The 25,254-nt window shown below is 41.9% G+C and overlaps 1 protein-coding gene across 2 annotated transcripts in view; it reads right to left on the reverse strand.

Moving 5' to 3' along the window:
* The window catches only part of LOC128143906 (unconventional myosin-X-like), a 98,064-nt gene that overhangs the window by 5,986 nt on the left and 66,824 nt on the right, over nt 1-25,254 (reverse strand). For both annotated transcript variants that reach the window (XM_052791862.1, XM_052791864.1), the window contains 13 exons: nt 21,406-21,445; nt 19,125-19,916; nt 16,897-17,020; nt 16,161-16,404; nt 15,241-15,336; nt 13,481-13,574; nt 12,794-12,849; nt 10,980-11,122; nt 9,184-9,378; nt 6,384-6,541; nt 4,995-5,118; nt 2,797-3,094; nt 1,359-1,566 (listed from right to left, as the gene is read on the reverse strand). In XM_052791862.1, coding sequence (XP_052647822.1) covers nt 1,359-1,566; nt 2,797-3,094; nt 4,995-5,118; nt 6,384-6,541; nt 9,184-9,378; nt 10,980-11,122; nt 12,794-12,849; nt 13,481-13,574; nt 15,241-15,336; nt 16,161-16,404; nt 16,897-17,020; nt 19,125-19,916; nt 21,406-21,445 — 2,572 coding nt within the window. The remainder of the gene's footprint in view (nt 1-1,358; nt 1,567-2,796; nt 3,095-4,994; nt 5,119-6,383; nt 6,542-9,183; nt 9,379-10,979; nt 11,123-12,793; nt 12,850-13,480; nt 13,575-15,240; nt 15,337-16,160; nt 16,405-16,896; nt 17,021-19,124; nt 19,917-21,405; nt 21,446-25,254) is intronic.

Genomic DNA, 25,254 nt, shown 5'->3' on the forward strand with positions numbered 1-25,254 from the left:
TATTACACACACTTTCACAACAAAGAATCAGCACCTTTTCAGGACACTCATCACTTCATAGACCTCCATCACATTTCTCCCTTAGTTATCTCATTTTCAGATTAAAGAATTCTAAGCCTAAAAGATCATTCCCTGCAAGGAAGTCATTACATATATTTGATCATCCTCACTGTTCTTCTTGGAACCTTTTCAACCTCCACTATCCTTTTGAAGATGGGGGAATGTCCTGGTTTCAGCTGGGATAGAGTTAACTGTCTTCCTAGTAGCTGGTACAGTGCTATGTTTTGAGTTCAGTATGCGAAGAATGTTGATAACACTGATGTTTTCAGTTGTTGCTCAGTAGTGTTTAGACTAATGTCAAAGATTTTTCAGCTTCTCATGCCCAGCCAGTGAGAAAGCTGGAGGGGCACAAGAAGTTGGCACAGGACACAGCCAGGGCACCTGACCCAAACTGGCCAACGGTGTATTCCATACCATGTGACGTCCCATCCAGTTTAGGAACGGGGAAGTGGGGGGGGGGCAGGGATTCACCGCTCGGGGACTGGCTGGGTGTCGGTCGGTGGGTGGTGAGCAATTGCACTGCGCATCATTTGTACATTCCAATCCTTTCATTATTGCTGTTGTCATTTTATTAGTGTTATCATTATCATTATTAGTTTCTTCTTTTCTGTTCTATTAAACCGTTCTTATCTCAACCCACGGGTTTTGCTTCTTTTCCCGATTTTCTCCCCCATCCCACTGAGTGGGGGGGAGTGAGTGAGCGGCTGCGTGGTGTTTAGTTGCTGGCTGGGGTTAAACCACGACAGGGAATTAGAACTCTGCACAAGATACAGGCATATAATGGATTTAGAGGTCATGATGATATTCTCGGTTCCTCTAGTAACAATTCCATTCTTTACTACTATTTTTACCTCTGTTTAGCACTAATGTTTTCACAGATATGCCTACTATAACCTGGAATCTTGCTTCTGACCTGCTAATGACTAAGTTACTGGTAGAATATCCCTTCCAGAAGGATTACATTATGAACTGGAATTTCAACTTGTCCAGAAAACTCTGTTTAGCAAGTCTTCAGAATTATTACCTTTCCAATGGGCAGAACACCAGAAGTGTTTAGATTTTGCAAAACAATCGTTAAGTGATATTCTACAACCTGGGCATAGGCCTTGCATAATTCTAAACCTGCAGAATAAGCTGAGCTTTCCCTACAGACTTTGCGGATACAGCAAAAAAGTTGTAATTTAAAAAAAACCCCAATGAGAAATTGGAGATGAATGGGAAAAAGGAGTCCCTTCAACACACCCAGCATCCAGACACAGATATGTGCTTACATCTGGTTAATGCTACTAATGCATTACCTCCCCAGCACTTGTGTGTGAATTGATGGTTATTTTACAGGAGCCACCGCCATGGCAGTACACTGTTGTCGTCATTTCTTCACGGGTGAGAAGAGCCTGTATTTCCTCCTGTGAGGGCACAAACTCCCTCGTCTTTGTTCTCTTCAGAGAATCACTTATAAATTGCGCATACCTGTCTATTTCTGAGCCTGGAAAGAGGTCTTTTACCCTAATTGTAAAGAGAAGCAAAAAAAACCATTACACAGTGAACCAGAAAGCATGCACATTACCATGTAACTTGGACTACTGTACGTAAAAAGTTCAGTAGAGATAGTGATGTCAAGTGCGACCACAGGAAGAATGAGCCTGCTTATTTCCTAAACCATACAACCTGCTTTTACTAGTCATTCCAAAGTCACTTCAGTGACATTTCTCAGCAACGTATGAAATAAGCAGTTCAAACTTTCAGTTTAGTACCAGCTGAAGATAGTAGGATTGACTATATCAATTTGCAAAATTGAGATTAAAAACTATGAAATCAAATGTAAACTTCTTTTCATTTATTCTTAATTGGTTTTTAATTTGCTGGCTGCGCTTGAGCCACTTTTACAGTATTTTTCAGAATCAAGAAGATAGAAAGTAGATGCCTGTACATGGTTCTCTTCCCTCCAAGGCCAGCAGTTCTAAGTATAACATTATCTGCAACTCCAGTGATAAAAACATGAAATGGCAACATGGAGTATTCCTCAGCATCTCTTGGAGCCAGGCTGTTTGGTGTATTGGCACAAATTTCACCTCACTCTTTCCTAGCTTGGAAGGAAACAAATAGATTTTATCGATCTTTCTCATCATTAATGAATGGAGTGAGGCTACATGGCTGCAGCTCAGCCTCAGTGCACACTGCTTTGGAAAGCTGCATTAGATGCTGAAGATGAACTGGGAAGAAACGTTAAGCGATTTACTTCATGAAAACTGGAAGTTAAAGCAGATTAGAAATATAAATTGTAAGCATTACGTGCTTAGTTAAACAAATTTTTAAAAATCATAAATTGGATTTACAGTACATCTACTACTCCACAGTATACGTTTTGCCTGTGGCAGCTGCAAGGTAGTACATATCTCAATGTATATGAAAGTATGGTCCTCACTTTTCCTGCAAGTTGAGAATGTTTATGTGGACATTAGTAAGCAGTAGGTCATCAGCTGTAAATCCACTTGAACACAATCTCACAGTATTCTGTTTGGGTAGCCTTACTTTCCACATCCTTTCGACACAACAGATGGGTGTCAAGGCGGGAGTTTGAATACAACAAAACAACTGGTAGCAAGAATTCCACACAAAGGTAGCATGCGCACCACAGGAAGATGTTTGCACAGGAGAGCGAGACAGCTAACTACAACATGCAGTAGAAGATAAGCAGAGAGAAATGAAACAGGCTGCATATGAAAAGGACTGTACCTTCTAAGGTGGAACTTGAGGTAGCGCAGGATCCCTCTACTGGGCAGGAAAGTGCAGCTCATGCATGACATCAGCTGCCAGTGGTGCAGGTTGCCAGTACTGTTGGGATGTGGCATGTGATTAGTTTGTTTGATGAGCTGACAGTACACTTCATCACGAAGGGGCTTTAAATCATGGCAGGTCTGCAGAATGCCTTGGATAATGGGTATGGGGTCAGACACTGTCTCGATTTCCTGAAGGGAGTTAAAGATCTTCACTGCTTCATCCTGTAAGCTGCTGTAACCCTTCTCTTGTTGCACTGGGGAACGATCACAAAGGTGACAAGAGATGAGCATCTCCCTCATTTTCTACTGGCCCAGCAACACTACAAGCAACTGTACTGGTCTGTCACAGAAGAACAGCAACCTGAGCATTAGCTCATCTCCTGAACTTAAATTTATACTCAAAATTCATTAATGCTTCCCCTTTAAATGTGCAAACGCAGTTTTAATTAGGATTTGCCAACATCTAACTTGTCACCACTGCAAATCCATTTTTGGATATACTGTGCAGAAAAGCAGAGTAATGTTTTTAAGGGAAACTAGCATTGAAATCTAGTTCTGGCTTCAGTGTCTGCAGATGAGGTGCCAAAAGGTGTCTGTAGGCACCTCATCTGCACACAGGTGAAGGGGTGTCATCTCTGTGTAAACTGTCTCCTCACCTGAGAGCAGCTATAAAGCAGAGGGTCACTAATGCAGTTAAGGCTTTAGGTGCCTGAATGCAGACACCGAAGCCTGGCTTGTGTACTTCCAAAATTCTGTGTTGTGCCCGTATTAGCTTTGACCCCTGACCCAACACAGAATTTTGGCAAATTGCTGTACCACAGATGCAGCTTTTACCTATCGTTTAGACTTAAAATGCCTACACTAAAACTGGTTAAGTTTTTTAAGCACCTGAACGTCTGCTTTGAATTGCTCAGAAGTATGTGATACCACCATACTGCAGCAGGCTTTCATCCTCCTTTGCACATTTCTGTGGCTGTAGGTCCTTCTGAATCTCCTATACAGCCATTGCTTCCTCAGTGGCCATGCATCAATTATACAATACAAATACACAGCCCTGTAGCAATAAGTTCCACAGTGTAAGCACTTGCTCTGTAATTTTTCTGTATTTCAGAATTTATTTTTTCTGTGCTTTTAATCTGCCACTTAATTTGATCCTTGTATCATGAGAGACAGTGAGCAGTTACTCCCCTTTCATTTTCTCCATGACAGCCCTCTAGCCCTAAAAACTTCTTTTTGAGGCTGATGAGTCCTGCTCTATTTAGTCTCTTAATTGTAGGCAAGTCTTTCTATGCCTTTGATCATGTTTGGGTAGGTTGTTACTTCTGTATCTTTGTTAAGATACTGCATCCCGTATTCAAGATGCAGGTGCATCATACATCAAAACAGCCACAAAAAGACTTTCTTTTTCCTTTTCTAAGCTTTCAAAACCTTGCATTAGCTGTTTTGTTTCTGAGCTCAGCACAAGAGTTGACATTTTCATAAGGTTATGTAAATTTTTTTCACTTTCCTAAGCAGAACTAGATCACTACCTATGTGGCAGACTGTTTTTCCCATATACATTGCTTTGCATATCCAGACTGAAATTAATTTCTGAAAAGACTTTGTGGCCCAGTCACTCCGCGTTAGAGATTCTTCTATAGGTGTTCAGCAGCACCTTTCAGTTTTAGTATGCCAAACAGTCTGGAATCATCAGAAAATCACTTCAGTTTTCTGATGGCCTATCAAACAGTCTAGCTCTTTCATGTTCCTGAAGAATTTGAAGAAAGGATTCATTTAGCATGGTTTTACAGCAGCTTCTGTATGAATACTATCCCACTGCCAGTTGCATGATGTAATCCTGTCGTAGGATTTCCACTGGAGCCATTTGCAACCTAGTTGCAGCTCAAGGATGACAGGCTGCACATCCCCTGGATGGATGATAAACTATCTGCCCCCATTTACTTCAAGATTCAGTGTTCCTAAGATACAAGGCAGTGGACACAGAATACATTCCAGGCAGAGAAAGGGACTGCTCCCTCTGAGCCCTGTGGGCTACGCTGCCCCAAATGGACTTCACCTGCATAGAGAGAGCTTACAGACCACTTTTGTAGTGCTCAGGCTCCACAATGATCCTCAAAATGTGAGCAGATTCTGTCACATGGATAAAATACTTACAGTTGACACTAACATCTCCATACGGTAGTGGGAGCAATGGGGAATGCAAGGGGTGCTGGGTGTATCGCAAGATTGGGTTCCTCCTATATGTCTGTTCCACCACTTCAAAGTTTGTGCTGTTTTCCTGGGGGGGGGGGGGGGGGGGAAGAAAAAGAATTATTATCAAATGGGGATAGTTCTTTGCAGGATGTCCTTATACATTTATGTTCAAGCTCAGCCACCTTTAAGTTTCTGGAGGTCCATGGAGGGAATAGGTGACCAAAGCATAATTCACATATAAAAATTACTCTGTACATTATTTCTGAAAATTAAACATAAGAATAGCCATGCTGGGTCATACCAGAGGTCACCAAGCATAGGATCTTGACTTCAGATGTGGCGTGCGGCTGATACCTAATGCAGGCATGTAACAGGCATTTATGGCATGATTCCTCCCTTGTATATCCTTCAAGCTTTCAACAGTAAACGGTTAATGGACTTTCTGACCACAGATGCACCATGTTCAGTATGCAATAATAAGTCTGTCCTTCCTGAATTTGGCTGGTTGTACTACATGTGTTTACAGAACAGACAACCAAAATGCACATGGTGTTCAAAATCTGGGCCTGTCACTATCATACACATCGGCGTCACATTCTTCCACGTTTTGTCCTATACTCCTTCCTTAACAATACTTAACGTTCCATTTGTCCTTGAACCCTGAGCTGAAGTTTTGTGAGATTCTCCACTATCACTCCCAGCTCTTTCTTCCTGAATAGTTACAATCTCATTGCATGTAGTTTAGAGCTCATCACAATGTATATATTTACATATACATTTCTTCTGAAATACGCTTTGGTGTGTCTTCTAATATGATTCTATGTTTAATTTGCCACAGTTTCTGGAAAGAAGCCTTTTCAAAAATTACTCCTGGTAGAGTGGCACAATTTCTGCTCTTTAGAAGGACATTTTCTTTCCACCCTTTACTCTGCTATTTAACCACACAAGCCTAAGGTACAAAGAGGACTCCAGGGTACAGCAAAGTCACATGGCTGGTAGGAAAGGAAATTTTTATATTTGAGTTTGGAGGATGCTTAGTAAAGGAAAGGATGAAGCAGGGTTTTGCAAATACTGGATTGTGTAATCCTGCATGCAGTTTGTAATTGCACACAGTTGTAGCCTAGACTTATGCAGATCAGTTAACATGCTAATTCAAAAAAAAATTCATGTAAGATTTGATTATTCAGTTGTACAGTCATTTACGTTTCTTTTCTCTTTTTTTTTTTTTTTTTTTTTGTCCCCCTAAGACAGCAACCCCATTTCTTGCCACATTCTCAGCAATGACTGGGTAAGGCCAGTGGTGAGCTGGCTGCTTCCAGCTCACTTGGGAATTAGCATGATGCCACCTACCCTGATGTCACGAATGAGTTGCTGTGTAGGTGTTTCTATGGGAACTTTGCTGTCAATGACACCTTGAATGGCAGAGGCCCAGCGCATAGCTTCATTCAACAGCTTTGTGTACAGTCTGTAGGAGTGCTTTCGCCCATGGACAATGATGTTCCAATAGCCTGTGGAGAAACAAAGAAGCTGGAAAGTGAAACTTGCTTCCATGTTAGGTAGTTGACTGGAGGTTAGCAAATGTGACGCTGATCTACAAGAAGGGCCAGAAGGAGGATCCGGGGCACTACAGGCCTGTCAGTCTGACCTCAGTGCCAGGGAGGGTTATGGAGCAGATCATCTTGAGTGCCATCATGCGATATGTACAGGACAAGCAGGGGATCAGGCCCAGTCAGCATGGGTTTATGAAAGGCAGGTCCTGCTTGACTAACCTGATCTCCTTCTATGACAAGGTGACACGCTCAGTGGATGAGGGAAAGGCTGTGGGTGCTGTCTACCTAGGCTTTAGCAAAGCCTTTGACACTGTTTCCCACAGCATTCTCCTGGAGAAACTGGCTGCTTATGGCTTGGATGGGGGTACTCTTTGCTGGGTAAAAAACTGGCTGGATGGCCAGACCCAAAGAGCGGTGGTGAATGGAGTTAAATCCAGTTGGTGGCTGGTCAAAAGTGGTGTTCCTCAGGGCTCAGTATTGGGGCCAGTTCTTTTAATACCTTTATCAACAATCTGGAGGAGGGGGATCGAGTGCACCTCCAGTAAGTTTGCAGATGACACCAAGATGGGTGGGAGTGTTGATCTGCTTGAGGGTAGGAAGGCTCTACAGAGGGATCTGGACAGGCTGGAGCGATGGGCCGAGGCCAATTATATGAGGTTGCACAAGGCCAAGTGCCAGGTCCCGCACTTGGGTCACAACAACCCCATGCAACGCTACAGGCCTGGGGAAGAGTGGCTGGAAAGCTGCATGGAGGGAAAGGATCTGAGGGTGTTGGTCGACAGCTGGCTGACTATGGGCCAGCAGTGTGCCCAGCTGGCCAAGAAGGCCAACGGCATCCTGGCTCATATCAGAAATAGTGTGGCCAGCAGGACTAGGGAAGTGATTGTCCCCCCTGTACTTGGCACTGGTGAGGCCGCACCTTGGATACTGAATTGTGTTCAGTTTGGGGCCCCTCACTACAACAGACATTGAGGTGCTGGAGCACGTCCAAAGAAGAACTGGTGAAGGGTCTAGAGCACAAGTCTTATGAGGAGCGGCTGAGGGAACTGGGGTTGTTGAGCCTGGAAAAAAGGAGGCTGAGGGGAGACCTTATCGCTCTCCACAACTACCTGAAAGGAGGTTGTAGTGAGGTGGGTGTCAGTCTCTTCTCCCAAGTACCAAGAGATAGGACGAGAGGAAATGGCCTGAAGTTGCACCAGGGGAGGGTTAGACTGGATATTAGGAAAAATTTCTTCACCAAAAGGGTTGTCAAGCATTGCAACAGGCTGCCCAGGGAAGTGGTGGAGTCACCATCCCTGGAGGTATTTAAAAGATGTGTAGATGTGGTGCTTAGGGACATGGTTTAGTGGTGGACTTGGCAGTGTTAGGTTAATGGTTGGACTTGATCTTAAAGGTCCATTCCAACCTAAATGATTTTATGATTCTCTTTTTGTCTGTAATGTGTGGCTGAGGAAAACCCTTGCTGCTTTGATAGCAACATATGGCATGTCTGGTTAAAATTGACTAGGTAAACATTAACATCCTCAATGCCCAAAACTTATTTATCAGCAGGAAGGTCCCAATCCAGGTTTTGGTACACAGACAGCTTCCAAGTTACAAGTATCTTGCAGTATAACATGAATGCTTCCCTGCCAACCAGGCAGCTCACTTTCACAGACAGCATTTGGGCTACACTGTGCTATTAATCCCTCAGAAAATGACCACTCTACACACAGCACCCAGTCAGATTGCCAAATCAATGCTCATAACTTTTAAAAATGTGCTTGACATAAACTGAGAGAACACATCAGAGCAATGACAATTCACTCTGCTAAAGGCAGCCCTAGACATCTGCTGAGATCAAAAACGTGGACGGTTTTCTCCAAGTGAGCAGAATAAATTTCCTCTCATCTCACTTTACTAAATGCTTCCAGCTTCCAGCCCTTTTTAAAAATATCCCACTACTCAAGCATCCAGTACTTCAAATCTTGTTCTAAGGTTCAGCTTCTTTGTCAGGGGGATTCACCCTTCGCCCCATAACCCAAGTTCCATCCCAAACTCAAAAGGCAAGCAATGGAGGATCACGCCAGATCCTGCCCTCCCAGAACTGTGTCACGCTGCACAGAAAGCAAACATAAGCCCTTGTCATCGTTTGTTTCTAACAAGTAGAGTGACACTACAAAAAAGTCTTACAGTGTATGCCATTGCTGTTTTATTCAAGAGAATAACATTGACCCCAGAGACAAATGTAGGTCATGCTACAAAGTGAGAGTTATTTATGGAGATGTACTCATAATTACAGTGTCAACTATAAGAACTCATAGCCCTTTCCCTATTTGGGAAAAACTTAGATAAACAGTGACACTACTCAGTGAAAAAACATCAGCACTGTGTATCTCCATCAGGTGTGAGGGACTTACCCTCACTTGCACACTACTCTCTGGCCCTTTGCAAGTCTCATACAGTTTCTGTGGGGAAAGATGTTTGCAGCCAGACACAGAGCCTCAGATAACATCAAGACTACCTTCTCAACATGACACATCATCACATTCCTGCACTATCCCCTCTTAATGCAACTCCACACATGGAAAGTCCGCTCATTACTGCTTTCTTCCTCTTACCTGTGTCTTTGAAGACCCTCTCATCAGGCTGCACTACAGAGCAGAGGCTATTGAGCACAAGCGTGCCAAGCTTGGCAGCTGTGCGCTCAGATGACTTGTAGTAATCAAGGGCAGTGTTTGTCAGAACAAACCAGCGTTTCTTCATCTTCAGAGAGGACATCTTGTTGCTGCTCTGAACCTCTTTATGAAGCCAGCCTAGCACAAGAACACAAACATGTCAATGGTTTCACCACCACAGCAATCCTGTCTCTTGCCTGGTGGCTCTCTAACTCTGAGACCAGAACTCCACCTCTCTGCAAAAGGCTCATGCTGGCACCTACCAGCTCTGCTTTACTGGCTATAGCAGAACCCTGCACGGTCACTGTAAGAAATTAGCCCAAAATTTCCCACAGAGCTGTTCCATCCTTCAGCCCTATGTATTTTTTTTATCAATGATCTGTGGTTTAGTTTGCCATCACTGTCAGGACATCCTCTATTCAGGATGCTTCCCTCACAAGTCACGAACATCTGAATAAATAATTTACAATTCATTCTTCCAAAGAGATGCCAAATGCCTGTCCAAACCTCAGTGGAAGAGGTTTGGTGATACATGTCTTCTAGTAGAAGGATTTGTAAGCATTACATGCATCTCTTACTCCCACAGTCAGGAAAAATAATTTCTCTCTCATTTTAGATATCTCACAAAACAAAACAAAAAAAGAAAATTCAATACTATAAAAGAAAAAATGACAGTCTGTGTTGCTAAAGCTGTCAAAAAGACAATTTTCTATTCAGAGCTGTAAAAAGCAACGTCCAACTACAAGGCAAAAAGTTCAAAGAATGTGGGACTCAGCCCAGAGGTTCCATATAAAGAAAAGATAAAGAGACAGACCTTCTAGAATATATACCTTCATGGCTACACCACTCTCACACAGACATCTTACTGTGAAGTGCAGATCATACATTGACTTTGCAAAGGAGCATTCCTTTTTTTCTTTAACTTATGAATAATACGAGATAAAAGGAACTGTTGCCTTGCAATTAAGTATTTTGAATTTAAGGTACTCAAACTATTGTCTGATAATCTTGCTTTCCACAGATTGGATCAGGAGTGTCTTCATACATTTAAGACCACGTGATGAGCTGAAAATGCTAAGGAAATTTAAAAATATCTGAGACAAATGGGAGAATATTTTGTAATATGTGTGTGATCACTACTCATGCATCAGCTCCTCCATCTCCAACTAAGCTCTAACTAGAGAAATAATATAAATTCTTTGCTCAGCCTCAGAGAATTATTCTCACCTCACTGTGTCTACCGTAATCAGGTTAGTTTGTTTAGCTGAGGACAGCAGCAATCCCACAAAGATCTCTCTCCCTCCCTCTCTACATGACAGGTGTCAGAAGGAACAGAGCTTTCTGAAAACAAAAGCTGCAGTGTCATGTTATAGTCAGTCTAAGCCAGCTGCTCCTAAACAGCAGCCATGCTCCCTCCTATTCCCTGACGGCATTTGTGGGACATGTTGAAATAGGCTATGGAACTAACATCAGAAAACTAAATGTATAAAGAAGTACTTTTTTTTTTTTTTTCTAGCTTTAGCTTTCTGAATCCACCTGACAGGGAATCAGGTAAGAGCCAGTGCCAGCACAACACAGGACGTGGCAAGCAGCGGGCAGGAAGGTGGAGAGAGGCAGAGAATGATTGGTTTTGGGGAGCAGCTAAACCCTAGATTGAATTAGCTGCAATCAAAGCTCCCTCTCAGATCGTAAATGGAAGATGAGTTTTACAAGTCATAACTGCATGCATTTCCTTTTACCTCTCACAAGGAATTCCTGGCCATCAACCTTAGATTCGCCTTTTGGTTTCTGCAGCAGGGAGATCCAGTGATGCATCTCCTCAGGGGTGTCGCTGTTGCAGTGAATCACTCTATTTGCTGTGATGATCACAAAAGAATTTGGTCTGCCAAAAAATAAAAGCATTAAAATTGGTCATAACCATACAGATATCTCAACTTACAGCACACCCAAAGCCACGTCCTCTACCTTCCCATAAACAATGCAGAAAGATTCTCTGAATACAAACTACAAAGAAGTGTAGAAACACTTAAGAGCATCTCCCGTGCAGTTGGTCTGCAAACTGATAAATGCAGAAACCAGATAAATGGAATTAAATATCTTTCAAGAGCTATTTCCAAAGACTAGAAAATGTTAACTAGCTAATGACCAGCTGTAAAATGTCCTGGGTTCATAAGCAAAGAAGTTTGTTCTACCCTCTGATTGGACTGAGCTAGTGCTAGTACCACTGGGCTGAGCTAGTACAGCCATTCTCCTCATAGCTATTAAAACCAATGATGCAGTAGCAAACACAGGTCCCAGCAGGGTCAGCTAAAATGGGTTTGAGATTGGTTTTAAAAAGGATGAGCTCATCCTGACAAAACAGAGGAAAAACTGTTATGTTGCTCCTAGATTACTTTGTTCTTCTCTTGCAACAGACAAATGCATCCTACCAAAAGAATAGTCACAATTCTGCACAGAATTGATGCTTTACAGAAAAATGGAAAAACAAAAATATGATCAGTTCCGAGAGGACAGACTCAGAAAGCTTTGAAAGCAAACACGGATTTCCACTAGAAAACAGAGAAATTGAAAAGCAGAATGCAAGTATGAAGCAAAAGGTAAAGGTGCAAAATAAGCAACTGTCTGGCCACTGCATAAACCTATGGAAGATAAAAATAAGCTGCATAAAAACCTTGGTTGAAAAATAAGCATTCTCCTCAGAATTTGTTTAACGTTGATTCAAACATTGATACTCCAGAATAGTGTACCTCAGCAGATGCATGAACTAATTTTAACTGTTCAGCTTACTATTTGTGCCTAGTTTTTTACTGGTACACAGATTAACTATGAGAAGCCCAGGCTGAGAACTGGCTAAAACATTTTGATCAACGAAATCTTAGTTTGCTACCGAGATACGCATTTTCTAAACTAGTAACCCCAAAGTCCTGGCAACCTGTGTGAGAAAAAAAACAGACCACAGAGCTAAATAACTTAATAGCTAACATTTTACTTCAGCACTGTAGTAACAATCTTTGCCCTGGCTGAACCTGTTAACACTGTGGGAAATAATTAAATGTTAACATAAAGTGATATGAAATGTCCCGTAATCTCTTCTCTGAAACTAACCCATCTGTGAACTAAAGGTCTGTGCTTTGTTGCATTGCAAAGATATCAAGAAGAATACAGATTTCTACATTCATCCATTATTCTTCCACAATGCTGTTTCTTTCCCCTAAATTTACATTAACAACTCAAAATTACTCTGTTGAAAAACTGGAAGTGCTGCTTTTGCTGGACATTTTTGTTCAGTGTTAATAATAGGTAAGACTATAATCTGACATTGAGATTATGCTGTTTCCACTTTTAACAGGGAAACGAGAAACCTTCACTCAAAGAAAATACGTGTCAACTTCATGTCTGTGAAGTGACATAGCTTGAAACGAAGACTTCAGTTATGTTTATTTGTGTGGAGATAAATTCTTATGAGTTTAAACAAATGCAAACCCCAAAGAAAACCTGGACCTACCCACAAAAAAATATGTTAGAGAGTTTCTGATCTAAGAGATGTACCTACCTATCAGGATTGTCTGAAGCACAGACATTGTCAATAAGCCCAACATCCAGAGTTCCCTGTACAGTGAGAAAGACACAGATAACAGAAATTGCTTCCATCTTAAATTACAGACATTCTCCTTCGTGAATAGGATTGGAACTGAAAACATTCTTCTGAATTCCAATAGCTTGAGTAGAAATGAACATATGAGAAAGGCATGAGTGAGTCATCTTTGCTCCCTAAACACCATGAGAAGATGTGCAAGGGCTCCACTGGACTGGAGGAAAAAGAGCTACAAATTTCCAGAGGGCATTATGAAGGTCTGAAATAACCTTTGCCAATATCCCAGTACTGGCAAAATACATAAATACACTGTTCTTCCCAACTGCCTATCTTCTGTTTGGAATAACTGTGACCCAGACTAGTCCCATAATCCCATCCAAAGCCATTTTATCTGCATGAGGCAGGCCCCCTCTTCCCCTCAAACCAGAGAGCTACTGGCGATTAAGCTGAGCCACCCACCACAACCACCATGTTCCCCACTGCTTACCCTCTTTCTACCACCTTTGCTGTTTCTTTATAATAATTGTCCAACTTTCTTATACTGCTCATGAACTATAGCACTGCATGTGCTGGAAAAACATGCACAAAATAGTTAAACACAGAGGGCTATAAGCATGCCCACAGACTGGTTGCACAGTAACTCACCACAGCGTTCTTTGGATTGGCCTGTTCATCTTGCATTTCCCTCAGCTGCTGCGCTGTAGCGCTGTGTACTCGGCTCAGGACATTAAACCAACCGCTGGCAATCGAAACAGACTCAAAGTTAAGATTTGGGTAGTGAAACTAGCTCTAGAATATGATCAAGGAACCTGGAAAGCTGCCAGTGGGAAAATTTCTTCATTCACAATTTCCTGAGGACTATGCCACAAAATATCTCTTGGGCTGATCATACCAGACTCTAATGTCTTCCTTCCTACTTATTTATCCATGAAAATTCTGTGCACGTTCTCCAACCCACTGACAGCTGCTCCTGCAAAATCCAGTTTTCTACTTGCTATTCAAGGAACTGTAAGCAGGCAGTGGCCTTACCAGGGAGCACATGTCAGCAAACTGAGAAGAGCATACAGCAGTTGTAAAGACAGGGTCAGTTGGGAATCTTCCTGGACTAGAGTCCTAGAGACACCTGGGAGCCTTCTTAGCTAGTCTCTCTGATCTGCTCATAAACGTGAAAGTCATATGGCTGTCAATTAATCATGAGGTTTTTTACATGTTAATTTGGAGTTAAGTTATTTGGCTGTGAAAGGGCTTCTCATTACAGACATATCTGGAGGCTAATCTCTGTTGCAGAACAAGCAGATTCTTATCTGCAGCTTCCAGTGAGATCAGCAAACATCTAGACTTCATGGAGGATTCTCAGATTGGATACTCTATGACATCTGCTAATCTGCCCTTTGCTAGTGCAAGTGTTGGTGCTTTCTTCTCCCTCAGAACAGAGACTGATATGGCATTGACAGAGGCAACATTTGGTTTACACTTGTCCTAGCAATTCTGCAATGTTATCTTAGGGCATGCCTATTCCAGTTGTGGAAGTTCTGGGTTAAGAGGTTACTGTTTCTTCAGCTACTGTTCCTTGAATTTGCCTGTTCCTTGTTCATGTGGCTGTTCTTTAGTCTATTTGTCTATTTCTGTCAATTTGTGTCCAAACACCTTCCCCTTTCCTCTCCCTACACCCAAATGAAATAATAACAGACCCTAAATAACTTCACAATATCAGATTAAAGTAGATCAGAGAAACACTTACACTGGCTGGGCTGAGAAAGCAGAAGCCTTGGTAAGAATGGGAAAAGTGGGAACACATAAGCAGCTAGGGACAGTAACCTCTTAACCTGGCTTTGCATAGCCAGAACAGGTTGTCCAACCTCCCCTTAAACAACTGATTCCCACTGCCTGGCCAGGACACCACGAAGGAAGGACATGAGTCATTTGTTTGTTTTGCACTGGGAAGACTTTATCAGATGACAGTACAGACTCTGATAAGCTGCAGCCTTTTCTCTGTCTCCTGGATAAAACCCAGCTGCTCTCGCAATCATTTACAGACAACATGAATAGACTTTTTGTTTGATTCAAGATTCCATTTAATAAATAAATCAGCTATTAGATGTTCCAGTTTATATTAAGGTTTTGTGTGTCTCCTGAAGTAACCCTTGAATTCAGCTTGCTCACAGCCACATAAGAAGGTGGCAGTCCTGTGACTGACTGATAGGCTGAACAACCATCTCAGTAGCTGCAACAGGGAGTCCCCAAAGTAGGTGTGGTACCTCCCAATAAGCACAAAATGGCACTCTGGAACAATTCCCCTCTTTTCTCCAGCAAGAGGGAGGTGATTATGTTTCCCAGGCTCTCCCATGAGTAGTTCTGTCAGACCTGCACTGAATGAACAAACCTAACAGAACTCCCTCTTATACCTGGCATCTTCTGGTGACTCTGCGACAATGTGATAAACTCTGTCTTCTGTCACAATGTCCAAGGCATTCTCCTTTTCATGAATGTCCACAATCTCCCTGGAATACAGCAAATCACAAGAGCCAAAACTGAAAACCTTTCACAGGCATAAATTCCACCTGGCCAATTTTTTTCACATCATACCATTCACCATACAGAAGGGAAATCACTGGTTCAGATGGCTTGTAACTCCAACAGAAATACAAAATTCCTCCAATACACATTAAGACTTTTAGGGTCCCCTTAAAAAGATTTGTGCAGTTAATCTACTACAAAATCAAAGCTTAAGGCATTAAATGGATTTTCTTCAAGACACCATCAGACTAGATGGAAGAAGAGATAACAGGGAGGTTGATATAGAAGGCTGTTTACAAAGTGGTGTGTGCCACTCTTTTTGGCACTTTGCAGGTGACTAGTCTCTCCTTTCCTACAGCAGGAGCTGAGTTGGCGGCTATGGCAGCAAAAAGAGCATTCAGGACTCAGGAAAAGGCATAGTACATGCTGCCAAATTCAAATCCTGCTGTGAGCTTCATAACACCTCTGTGAAATGCCTGGAGAAGCCAGGGAACAGATGGAGTCAGGGTAGGGGAGAATGCATGGGGGGTATGTACTTAATTAGCTCCTCCTGGTCTGGGTCCATCCATGGCTTGGAAAGAGTTTCTGCTGGATTATGAAATGCAAGACTGGAAAAAGAACTATCAAGCATTCCAGACTCCCTCCAGAGTAAAACTAGAAGCTCTAATTGTCTTTTCCTTCCCTTATGTTTCTGATTCTCCTAACCCTACAGGATATACACAGGCTAATGAACTGGCAGTACTGGACACTGCATTATTGATTTAGAGAGTGAATACTAGGGATCAAAAGGATTTATTTCTTCACTCACTTTGCCCTTCTGATATCAATTGTCCCCTTCAGCTTTTCCTCGCTATCATTCTCAAAGTACATCAGCTTGGATTCTCGAAGCACAAACCAACGGCGTTTCCAGTTACGGCGTGAAAGTGTTGACATGCCTCCACCTTTTTTATAGAGCCAGCCTGACTTCAGTGCCTCTTGCTTGGTGCGGAACCACATGAAGGCCTCGTTCTTCAGAACACACCAGCGCCGTCTCCATGGGTTCATGAGACCTCCTGCAAAGCAAAGGAGCAAGATTTCATCAGAAATGCAACAAGGGCCATGTTTCCATTCTGATCCTGCTTCATGGGCACTTGGTTACCACTTCAGTTCCTACACGAAACAAAGGAGCTGAAGGAGAGAAACAAGGTTATGCTTAAGTTTGGACAGAGAAAAAACAGAACAAACTAGTGAAACACAAATATACAAATATATGCACTAGTCAAATATTTTTGTACTGTCTTCACTTTTGTAGCTCAGAATGAGTCATTTAAGCCTGTACCAAGTGGGCACAATTAGGTCTCGGTGGCAAAGATATCCAGTCTAATTCCCTGACATCTACCTCCTAGCTCTTTGTTTTATTTGCTTGTTTTCAATAAAAGAAGAAAAAAAAAAAAAGACTAAACAGAGAACTAAGAGCAGATGAAGATGACGATTCTGCAGAAACAGAAGAGGAAAGAGGGTTTCCTGGATTCCATCCTTCCATGGTTTTGGCTAAAGCTGCTTACCTTTCATGTAGAGATAGCTGTGAAAATAGGGTGGTCCTGAGCCATTGAAGATAGTGACTCGTCCATTACAAAACTCTTCATCTGTATCAATGTAAACATCCACTTCTTCTTCACTGTCCAGAAACTAAAAGGAAAAGAAGAAATACAGGCTACTTGGGTTCTCCTGGTCACAGGAAGACTGGAGCAAATTAACAAGGCTAGAGAAGTCACATGATTAGAAGGTGCAAAACTACACATACTACCTTTACAAAAAAAGCAATACAGTAAAACTAGAGGCTTGACAGCTTACCCATTAATGCCTAAAGCAAGAGTCTCCAGAGCATGGAATTTTCATACCAGAAAGGAGAGTGACATTTGGCAGTGGACATGGCTAGAAAACTCCACTTACCTGCAGTAACAAACCTTCCTGTTTCAAGGCTGAGCCCACAGTCCAAAATCTAATTTAATGGGATTAAGAGAGAATTTTTCATTTTGGAGAAGTTTTCTGATTTTTCTGGCAGACAGGCCAGGATGCTGGACAAGATGGACCACTGATCTAACCCCAGCAAGGAAATGCCTTGCTTTGGGTTGATTAGGAAAAAAAGCACATTCCAGGATAACTGAACCCTAAAAACAAAGATCTAAATTACTGAAATAATAGTACTGTATTTACTCATCCTGGTTCTCCCAACTAGATAATGGCCCTCAGCCATAAGAAAGTACTTCACACACGAAATCCCAAATTACCCTATCATCTCCTTTGCCTTAAATACAACTTCCTTTGATCGGCTTTATTAATTTAATACTAATGAAAGCAGCTCCTTAGATCTTTTCCTTCCTCAAATGCATGTTGCTTCTTTTCATTTTTTCCCTTCTGTCCTCTCTCCGTGACCCCTTTGTACTCCTCCTTTGTCTCATTCCTGCTCCACTCATTCATACTCCCTCTCTTGCCATTAAGTTTCAAAAACCAGGTACTCTTGGATCAGCAGCTACTGATGGGATCTTGACCCAGCTGCAGTTATCTCTTCTTGTGGCTCATGCCATGACATAGTATCAACTGGATTTTTCATGAGTCTTACTCACTGAGGAGCCCAATAAAACCCTCCACTTCTATTTACATTTTAAGACGAATGGTAGAAACTGGCCTAGGCTGTGACAGAATGATTCATGGCTTGAAGATTACCTGACAGTGATCTGTGAGTACCTGCACACAGAGAAGGTACCTTTACTCAAGCAGATCACATCATAAAAAATTCTGATGGCTGGCAGCTGACATTAGGGAAATGCAAACCGGAAAAATCATGCAACTTTATAAGAAGTTCAATCTGCCATTGGAAAAGAATAGCAAAGGAAGTAAATTGAATTCCTTAAAAAAAAAAAAAAAATCCGTTTTCTAAAAGGTATTTTGTAGTTCAAGTCTCTATTCTCAGGGACATTATTTATCTGAAATATTTTTATGACTGTCATTGGCTTCACACCTGAGCTCCTCACAATCTTATGTGGGCTTATCTGACATCCTGTTCTGTAAGGGGATTTATCGTTGCATTTTTAAGCAACTAGCCTGAGGGCACTCAGGAAGTCTAGAGCCTAGTGTGGGATCTAAGCTGAGATGCTTCAAGTGCGGGGCTAATAGCCCAGCTTTACTACCCTGTCATTGTCCCTGTAGTGGGAATGAAAAGGTTCAGTGGTCTTGGTTGTGTGCACCGGGACCCACCCTGGATCAGCACAGTAATTTCTTCTAGCCTTAGAATAGTTTAACTTGTGCGCAGCGGCTGAAAATAAACCCTTGACTCTGAACAGTAACAGGACTAGAACAAGAGAAGTTTTAGTGATGGAAACAAATCAAACCCCAGGCTTTCCCATTTCCTCTTGTGATTGTCCACTGGAAGCTCAGGCTACTTCTGTGAAATCTCTCTAAGGTAGAACATATACCTACAAGATACTAGTTGCCTGCTTTCAGTCTTCCTAAAGGGTGTTATGTTAATATATGGTGACGGAAACAATCTAAAATAGCCTAGGTACACATGTGCTAGCTTGTGTACCAGTAGAGACTGGACAGTCACAAGCCCTCTGGCCTTCAGCCTATCTAGGACTCTTCCCTTTTTTTCAAGCTGATTATTGATGTAAGAGAGAGTTATACATTAGTAACAATACCCACAGCAAGCAGGCATACAGTGAGGCGGCAAGGATGTTATAAATATCAACAAAGTCAGGTTAATGTCCAGAAAGGTGAAGGGAGGGATTCTTACCGAGTCTAGGCTGCCACGGTTGGAGTCCAGGCTGGTACCATGGGAGTGTCTCAGACCTTCCTCACCATTCAGAGGCTCAGCTGAGGCACTACCTGCATCTCCACAACCATCAAACTCCTCATGGTCGTAGTCAGACTCCACATCCGGAGGGGAAGTGTAAATTGGCTCTCCCACCTCTCCGCTGTTACTCCTCTGCTTATCTGTGACAGTGCTGTAAATGCTTTCTGCTGGCTCAGAGAGGGCTCTCTGCTCCTTGGGGCTAGTGGTTCTTTCCACAGGTTGTCCTGGAGCAGGGACAAGCCCTCCCACTTCCCTTTGGAGAAGTGAAAGGCTTGTATCTGCAACTTCCTCTGAGTAGTTATCACTGTTTCTTGTGCCGTGCTGATTCAAGACCACCAAACTGGAAGTTGGCCGTCCTTCATCATCAGCATGAAAACCCTCATCCACTTCTTCTTCAGCCAGTGGTGCCACCAGGCTGCAGTCAATGTTGAGTGTCCCCTCACTAGAAAGTGAGCGCTCTAAGTTCTGCACACTTTCATCCAGATTGCCAAAATCCAGCAGCTCCAAGAACTCCTGGGCAACCCTAGATGCCTCCTTTTCCAGCCTCTGGATCTCTTCTTCTCGCTGCCGATTGATTTCATTCCTGGTGTTTTCACAGATGATAGACATGTGATCCTCTTTCTGTTGCTGCAACTTCTCAATCTCCTTCTCCAGTCTTAAGATCTCCTCCATCTGACGTCTCTCTTCTTCTTGCAGGGGAATATCTACCTCCTCAGTCTTTACTGCTTCCACCTTAAAGAATTTATAACAGGGTTAAAGCAGTTTCTTCAACCTATATGTGTTCCTTGCCTGGACCTTTCATTCTTCCTATCTCCTGTGCTTGCCTTGTACTTCCCATCTGCAAAAATATGACTCTAAGCATCCTGCAATCATCCATGGTGTAAAAGCTAAAGGTAGAACTACTGGACCTTCAGGTACCTCCTTTTTTTGAGCAACCTACCTCTTTTAAGAATCATACAAAGCAGCTCACTGGGATCAGTGAATTTTTAGAAGAGCCTCTCTTTTTGCTGCTCGTGTTACAGCCCCTTTGTACACTACAATTTGGATAAAAGCATTCTGAAAGTCTGTCCTCTCTTTTTGAACTATCTCACACACATACACATGTATAGGAGAAAGTAATTATATATGAATACATACAGCCATAGCCTGCTTAAGAGCTGAGGATTTCCCAGAAATTAATTAAAAGATTTGGGGAGTTTGTTGCTTCTTGAGTTGGGGGTCTGACCATCAGAATCTAGGTCTGGAAGGGATATTTGCAATGAAGCAGGACTGTATGTATCCACTCCAACCCCACCAAAACTCCACCCAGAATTTCTTGGCATTCTTTGGATGGATGGATGACAGCTGGTTGCTGAAGAGTTTGTCTTCCTCTATTCTCCACAATGAAGTAACACGAAATTTCTAGCAAGTACACAATAATTAGAAGATGGAAGATACTAGTAACTTTCACTGACATTTAGCTATAAGATAAAGCCACCCTCCCCTCCACAGAGGATGTTGAAAACATGAACACACAAGAAAAAGCAAAAATAAATTCCAAAAGGATTTCATGTACTTCCTGATAGGAGTATGACAGTGCAGCCAATGAATTGGCCCATTTAAGCCGCAATCCTTTTTGTTGCTTGTTCTCTACTTGACTCTTACTTGTGGACGAATGCATTTCTATACTCTAATCTGTCATCTCTCCTAAACAGAGCTGGCCTGTAACTGGGGAACAAGTGGTTTGGGAAAGAAATAAGAAGATACACAGCTGTTTTCACACACCTCAGGGTAGGTGGTCTGCTCTTTGATATATCAAGTACCAACAATTAGATCAGTTACAAGGGGTTTATTTTAGCCATGGTAGCAGCCGGCTGCACTCTTATTTCGGCTGTTAGAGGCAACAATCCAGCAAGACAGACTGTGTCACAGTGTAGCACATCACAAGGTCATATAATAAGCTCAAGCAGTAGAGATAAAAAAGGATGCTGCATGTTCAATACAGAAATTTTCAAATAGGAACTATGCAAGCTGGTACATGAGCATTGAAAAAAGCCCTACCTTGTTAACTCTATGCACCTCTGCCAAAGCCAAACACCTGCAGGTTTTGAGTGAACAAAGCTTGTTTCTTAAATAGTGTTGCCACAATAACAATATTAGCTCCAGGAGAAGCGTAGGCAATGAAGGACCCTTCACAGATAGTCAGGAGAAGACATACAAAAAGAATAACTGTTAAACTTACCTGAGCCACCTGGAGTAGCGCATTCAGTTGCTCCTTTTCTCTGTTAAAAAACAAGACATGATAGTCAGAGATAGACCAAGTTCTCCTACATGAGGCTTTCAGAATTACATGGACACATCATCTCTCCATTGGTAAGGTTAAAATAAGGTACCTGTTGTAAGACTGATTAAAAAGCTTTTGTAATTTAGTAAAAATCCAATTTTCTGTGATTGGCATGACCTTTGTGGATACAACAGATTTTCCGCATGCACTTAACTTTCAGATCAATCAGGAAATTGGATTAGTTGGAACACATTAGGAAGGACATTGGAAACAATGACAGAAAGACAGATCAGTTAGACTCATGAAAAATGTAAACAGAATCTTCTGAAGTACTATACATCCATGGACATTAAATGAGGTTTTACACACATAATTGACAGAAATCAGGAAACTGTGTTTGTTTTTTTTTAAACAGAACAGAATTATTGCAATACCAGCATTGAATTTGTGTTTTGTTTTGCTTTTACTGTATTAAAGCCCCCCAAAAGTTATCAAATTTTTGTACTTTGTTAAATGATTAAGCTGCGGACTTTCTCTTCTGAAGACCTGGATGCCCCAGCTTGCATAACTTCTCAGCGGCATGCAAAACCTAGTTTACTAGTAAAGGCTGTAAGAGTCAGAGTTTGTTAGTAAACATGAGTAGAGGAAAAAAAAAATCTCACAGTGCTGCATCTCCACCCAGATCAAAAAGGTTGTACTCCAAGGGAAAACTGTCACTATGGCCAGTTTCTCCATAGTGAGCACACTACAAGCAACAGAACTAGTACACAGACAAATGCCAGGGTCATACATAGGGAGCAGGGATAGGATGTGGCTGGATGGAAGAGTCTGCCTGTGGCAACCACTGCGCAGCAAAATGCAGACTGGCAGTGGTAACTTTCAAGTCTGTAATTCAACCCCAAGCAGAACAGGAGGGCAACACTATTTATTTCCCAGGCCCTGCAGCTTTTCCCAGCCAAATTCTAAATTGCAGCTGCAAGTCACAAAGTCCTTAAAGCTCTCACTCTTGCACTCGCTCTCTCTTAAAAAAAAATCCAGGAAATGTTTCCAAATGAAAGCTGATGTAAGTGAGATCCAGATGGTTCCAACTCTACTGAAAGATTTCTAACAGTAATCATGAGTTAAACAACTGCCTTAAATGATAAGAGGGTTCAAGAAGCAGAGCCATTTTAAAACAAATCAGGAATACCACCTACAATCTACACACTAATTCCTGCAACTGTTCTTCAGATTTTTTAGACCTCTGATATTTCTTGCTGCTTTCCATCCATCTTCCTGAAATGTGATACCCAAAACTAGGGACAGTACTCCAACTGAAGCCTTACCAGTGCCAAGCGGAACAGAAGAATCACCCCCACATCTTAACAGAAACAATCCTGTTTATAGACAGCATTTGCTTTCTCCTCTCACACAGCATGACACTGGTGACTAATACTCAACTTAGTCTGCAGACCTTCTTCCTGCTGTTGAAGTAGGCATTCTTCCTTCTCTCTCTGTGCATTTGATTATTCCTAACTGTAATCTGCATATGTCTGTATTGAAAGTTATCCTGTGTTTTCCAGACCATTTCTTTAATTTGCCAAAATTATTTGAATTGTAATCCTGTCTAGCTATATACTTACAGCCCCTCACCAGATGGTTTTATCTGCAAATTTAACAAGGATATTCATATTTCCTCATCCAACTTATTATGAGAACATTGCGCTAGTACCATATCCAGCACAGACCATGGAAGAATCCCATTTAAGAGTTCTCTCCTATTTAACAAAAAGCTACTATTGTTTACTAATTAAAATGCAATAATACAATGCAGTAAAACCACAAACCCTAGTCTTGCTTCATGTACTTTTTTCCAAAACACATTCCTTATGGTGTCTTAAGAGTATTGTCAAAACACGTCAAAGCCCTTACCTACCCTCTGCCTATCCAAAGTCAAGTTACCTACCCTCTGTGGCTTTTCCCTATCCACAAGGCATGTCATAAGCTATCACAGAAGGAAACAGGTAACTTTAATGCTGTTTGTTCTTCAGAAATCCACGTTGGCTCTTAACTCTATCAAGCATTTACAACTATTTGATTATTTGTTTCAGTATCTTCCTGAAATTGAGGTTAGGCTGACTGGTCCACAATTCCCTCATTCTTCCTTTTCTCATTTTAAAAGGGGGTCACTATGTTTGGAATTTTCCAGTTTTATGGAAACTCTATTGCTATCCACAAAGGAGGAGAAGAAGAATAGCTACTGATTCAAACTGCTTCAGCCAGATCTCGAAGTACTCAAACATTAATTTCACCAAGTCCAGGTGACTTCTTTGTAATCTGATTTATCTGAGCGTTCTCTTTGTAATCCCATTTATATGAGCATTCTCTAACCTTTTATTTCCCTGCTAGGTTCTGAATTCTTGCACATCTGTGCTAATTTTATTTAGCGTCCAACAGTTAAGCCTTTTGGGGAAGACAAAAATAGCATCAAATACCTCAGCTTTCTCAACATTATAATTTTTTCTTCCTGTTGAACAGTAGACCAAATTGCTCCATGTCTCCCTTTTACAACCAGTGTACGCACAATAACTGCATGCCAACTTTTAGTTCGTTATAGCTCAGGTTGCATCTTGGTCCTTCTAATTTTGTCTCCGCATGTGTGTTGGGGTTGGGGTTTTTTTTTTTTGTTCTCAGTAGATTAGCCATTTTGCAATTTCTGTGGACTTCCACCTCATTTTTGAGGTCGAATGGAAGTTCAGGATTTAGCCAAGTTGGTCTGCTAGTACCTTTTTGGCTACTCACTCTGAATGAAGCCATTTGACATCAAGTAGAAAATGAAAGCAAAATGAGCAGTTGACCTGATTCCTAGAAACACTGACACTTCTTTACAATGATGCTGGGTTCAATACATCTTTCATGGGCTGGGAACTAAAGGGCAGGGGCAGAAAAACACTACAACAAATAAGCTAAATAGGTCCTTTTATCTAAAACTAGGCAGGGACAAGCTCTACTTAGTACAGTGAGGACTTTAGACCTGAGAGAGCATCTGTAGCATTTGATAACTGCAAACTAGTTACTGACATTCTGAACTTGCACAGCTTCATGTTGCTGATGAGGCTGTTGTTGAATATTGACACATTGATAAAATGGAGCCTTCAGCGTTGTTCAACAAATTCCTTGACCAAACTGTTCCATTATTGGTGTCACTGACTCCATGTCTTGTCCCAGCAGATACCTCACCCTACTGTCTCTAGTGAAACTGCAGGCCATCTCTTTTCCTTATGACATACTTCTAACCTTAGAATTTTCTGATGCTTGTCACACACCTTAGTCCACCAAGATCCAAATTCAGGACAAGTATGTAACAAAAGCCTGTAAGAAACGTAACCAACTAGTTATGAAAAACTTAAAATGCCACAGGATTATTTGTTCAAACTTACATAATAATCTCGTAGTTGAAGTTTTATGCTTCATAAAACAAAAGATTATCAAGAGAGACACCCAGTTTGGATAGGATGTAGGTAACCACGGAGTGAACAGTAAATGATGCATGAGGTGCAGGATTCTCAATAGGTGTACTGTCACTGCTCACAGGCTGCCTCTTTTTGTCACATTAGCTATTCCTTTCCCCTCCTGATCTCTTGACACATCCATATCCCTGATGGGAGATACACAGCAGCAGGAACAGGGAGAACATGTGTATTCTCATGAGTGTAAGAACTGCAGTAGCAGCACAGGTGCGCTGCCCATCTTGCTCTCTGACCCAGCTTACTGGAGACACCGAGACTCATGATACTGGTACCTTCTCACACTGCTAATCCCTCCAGA

This window comes from Harpia harpyja, chromosome 7 (genome assembly GCF_026419915.1).
Source record: "Harpia harpyja isolate bHarHar1 chromosome 7, bHarHar1 primary haplotype, whole genome shotgun sequence".
NCBI lineage: Eukaryota > Metazoa > Chordata > Aves > Accipitriformes > Accipitridae > Harpia > Harpia harpyja.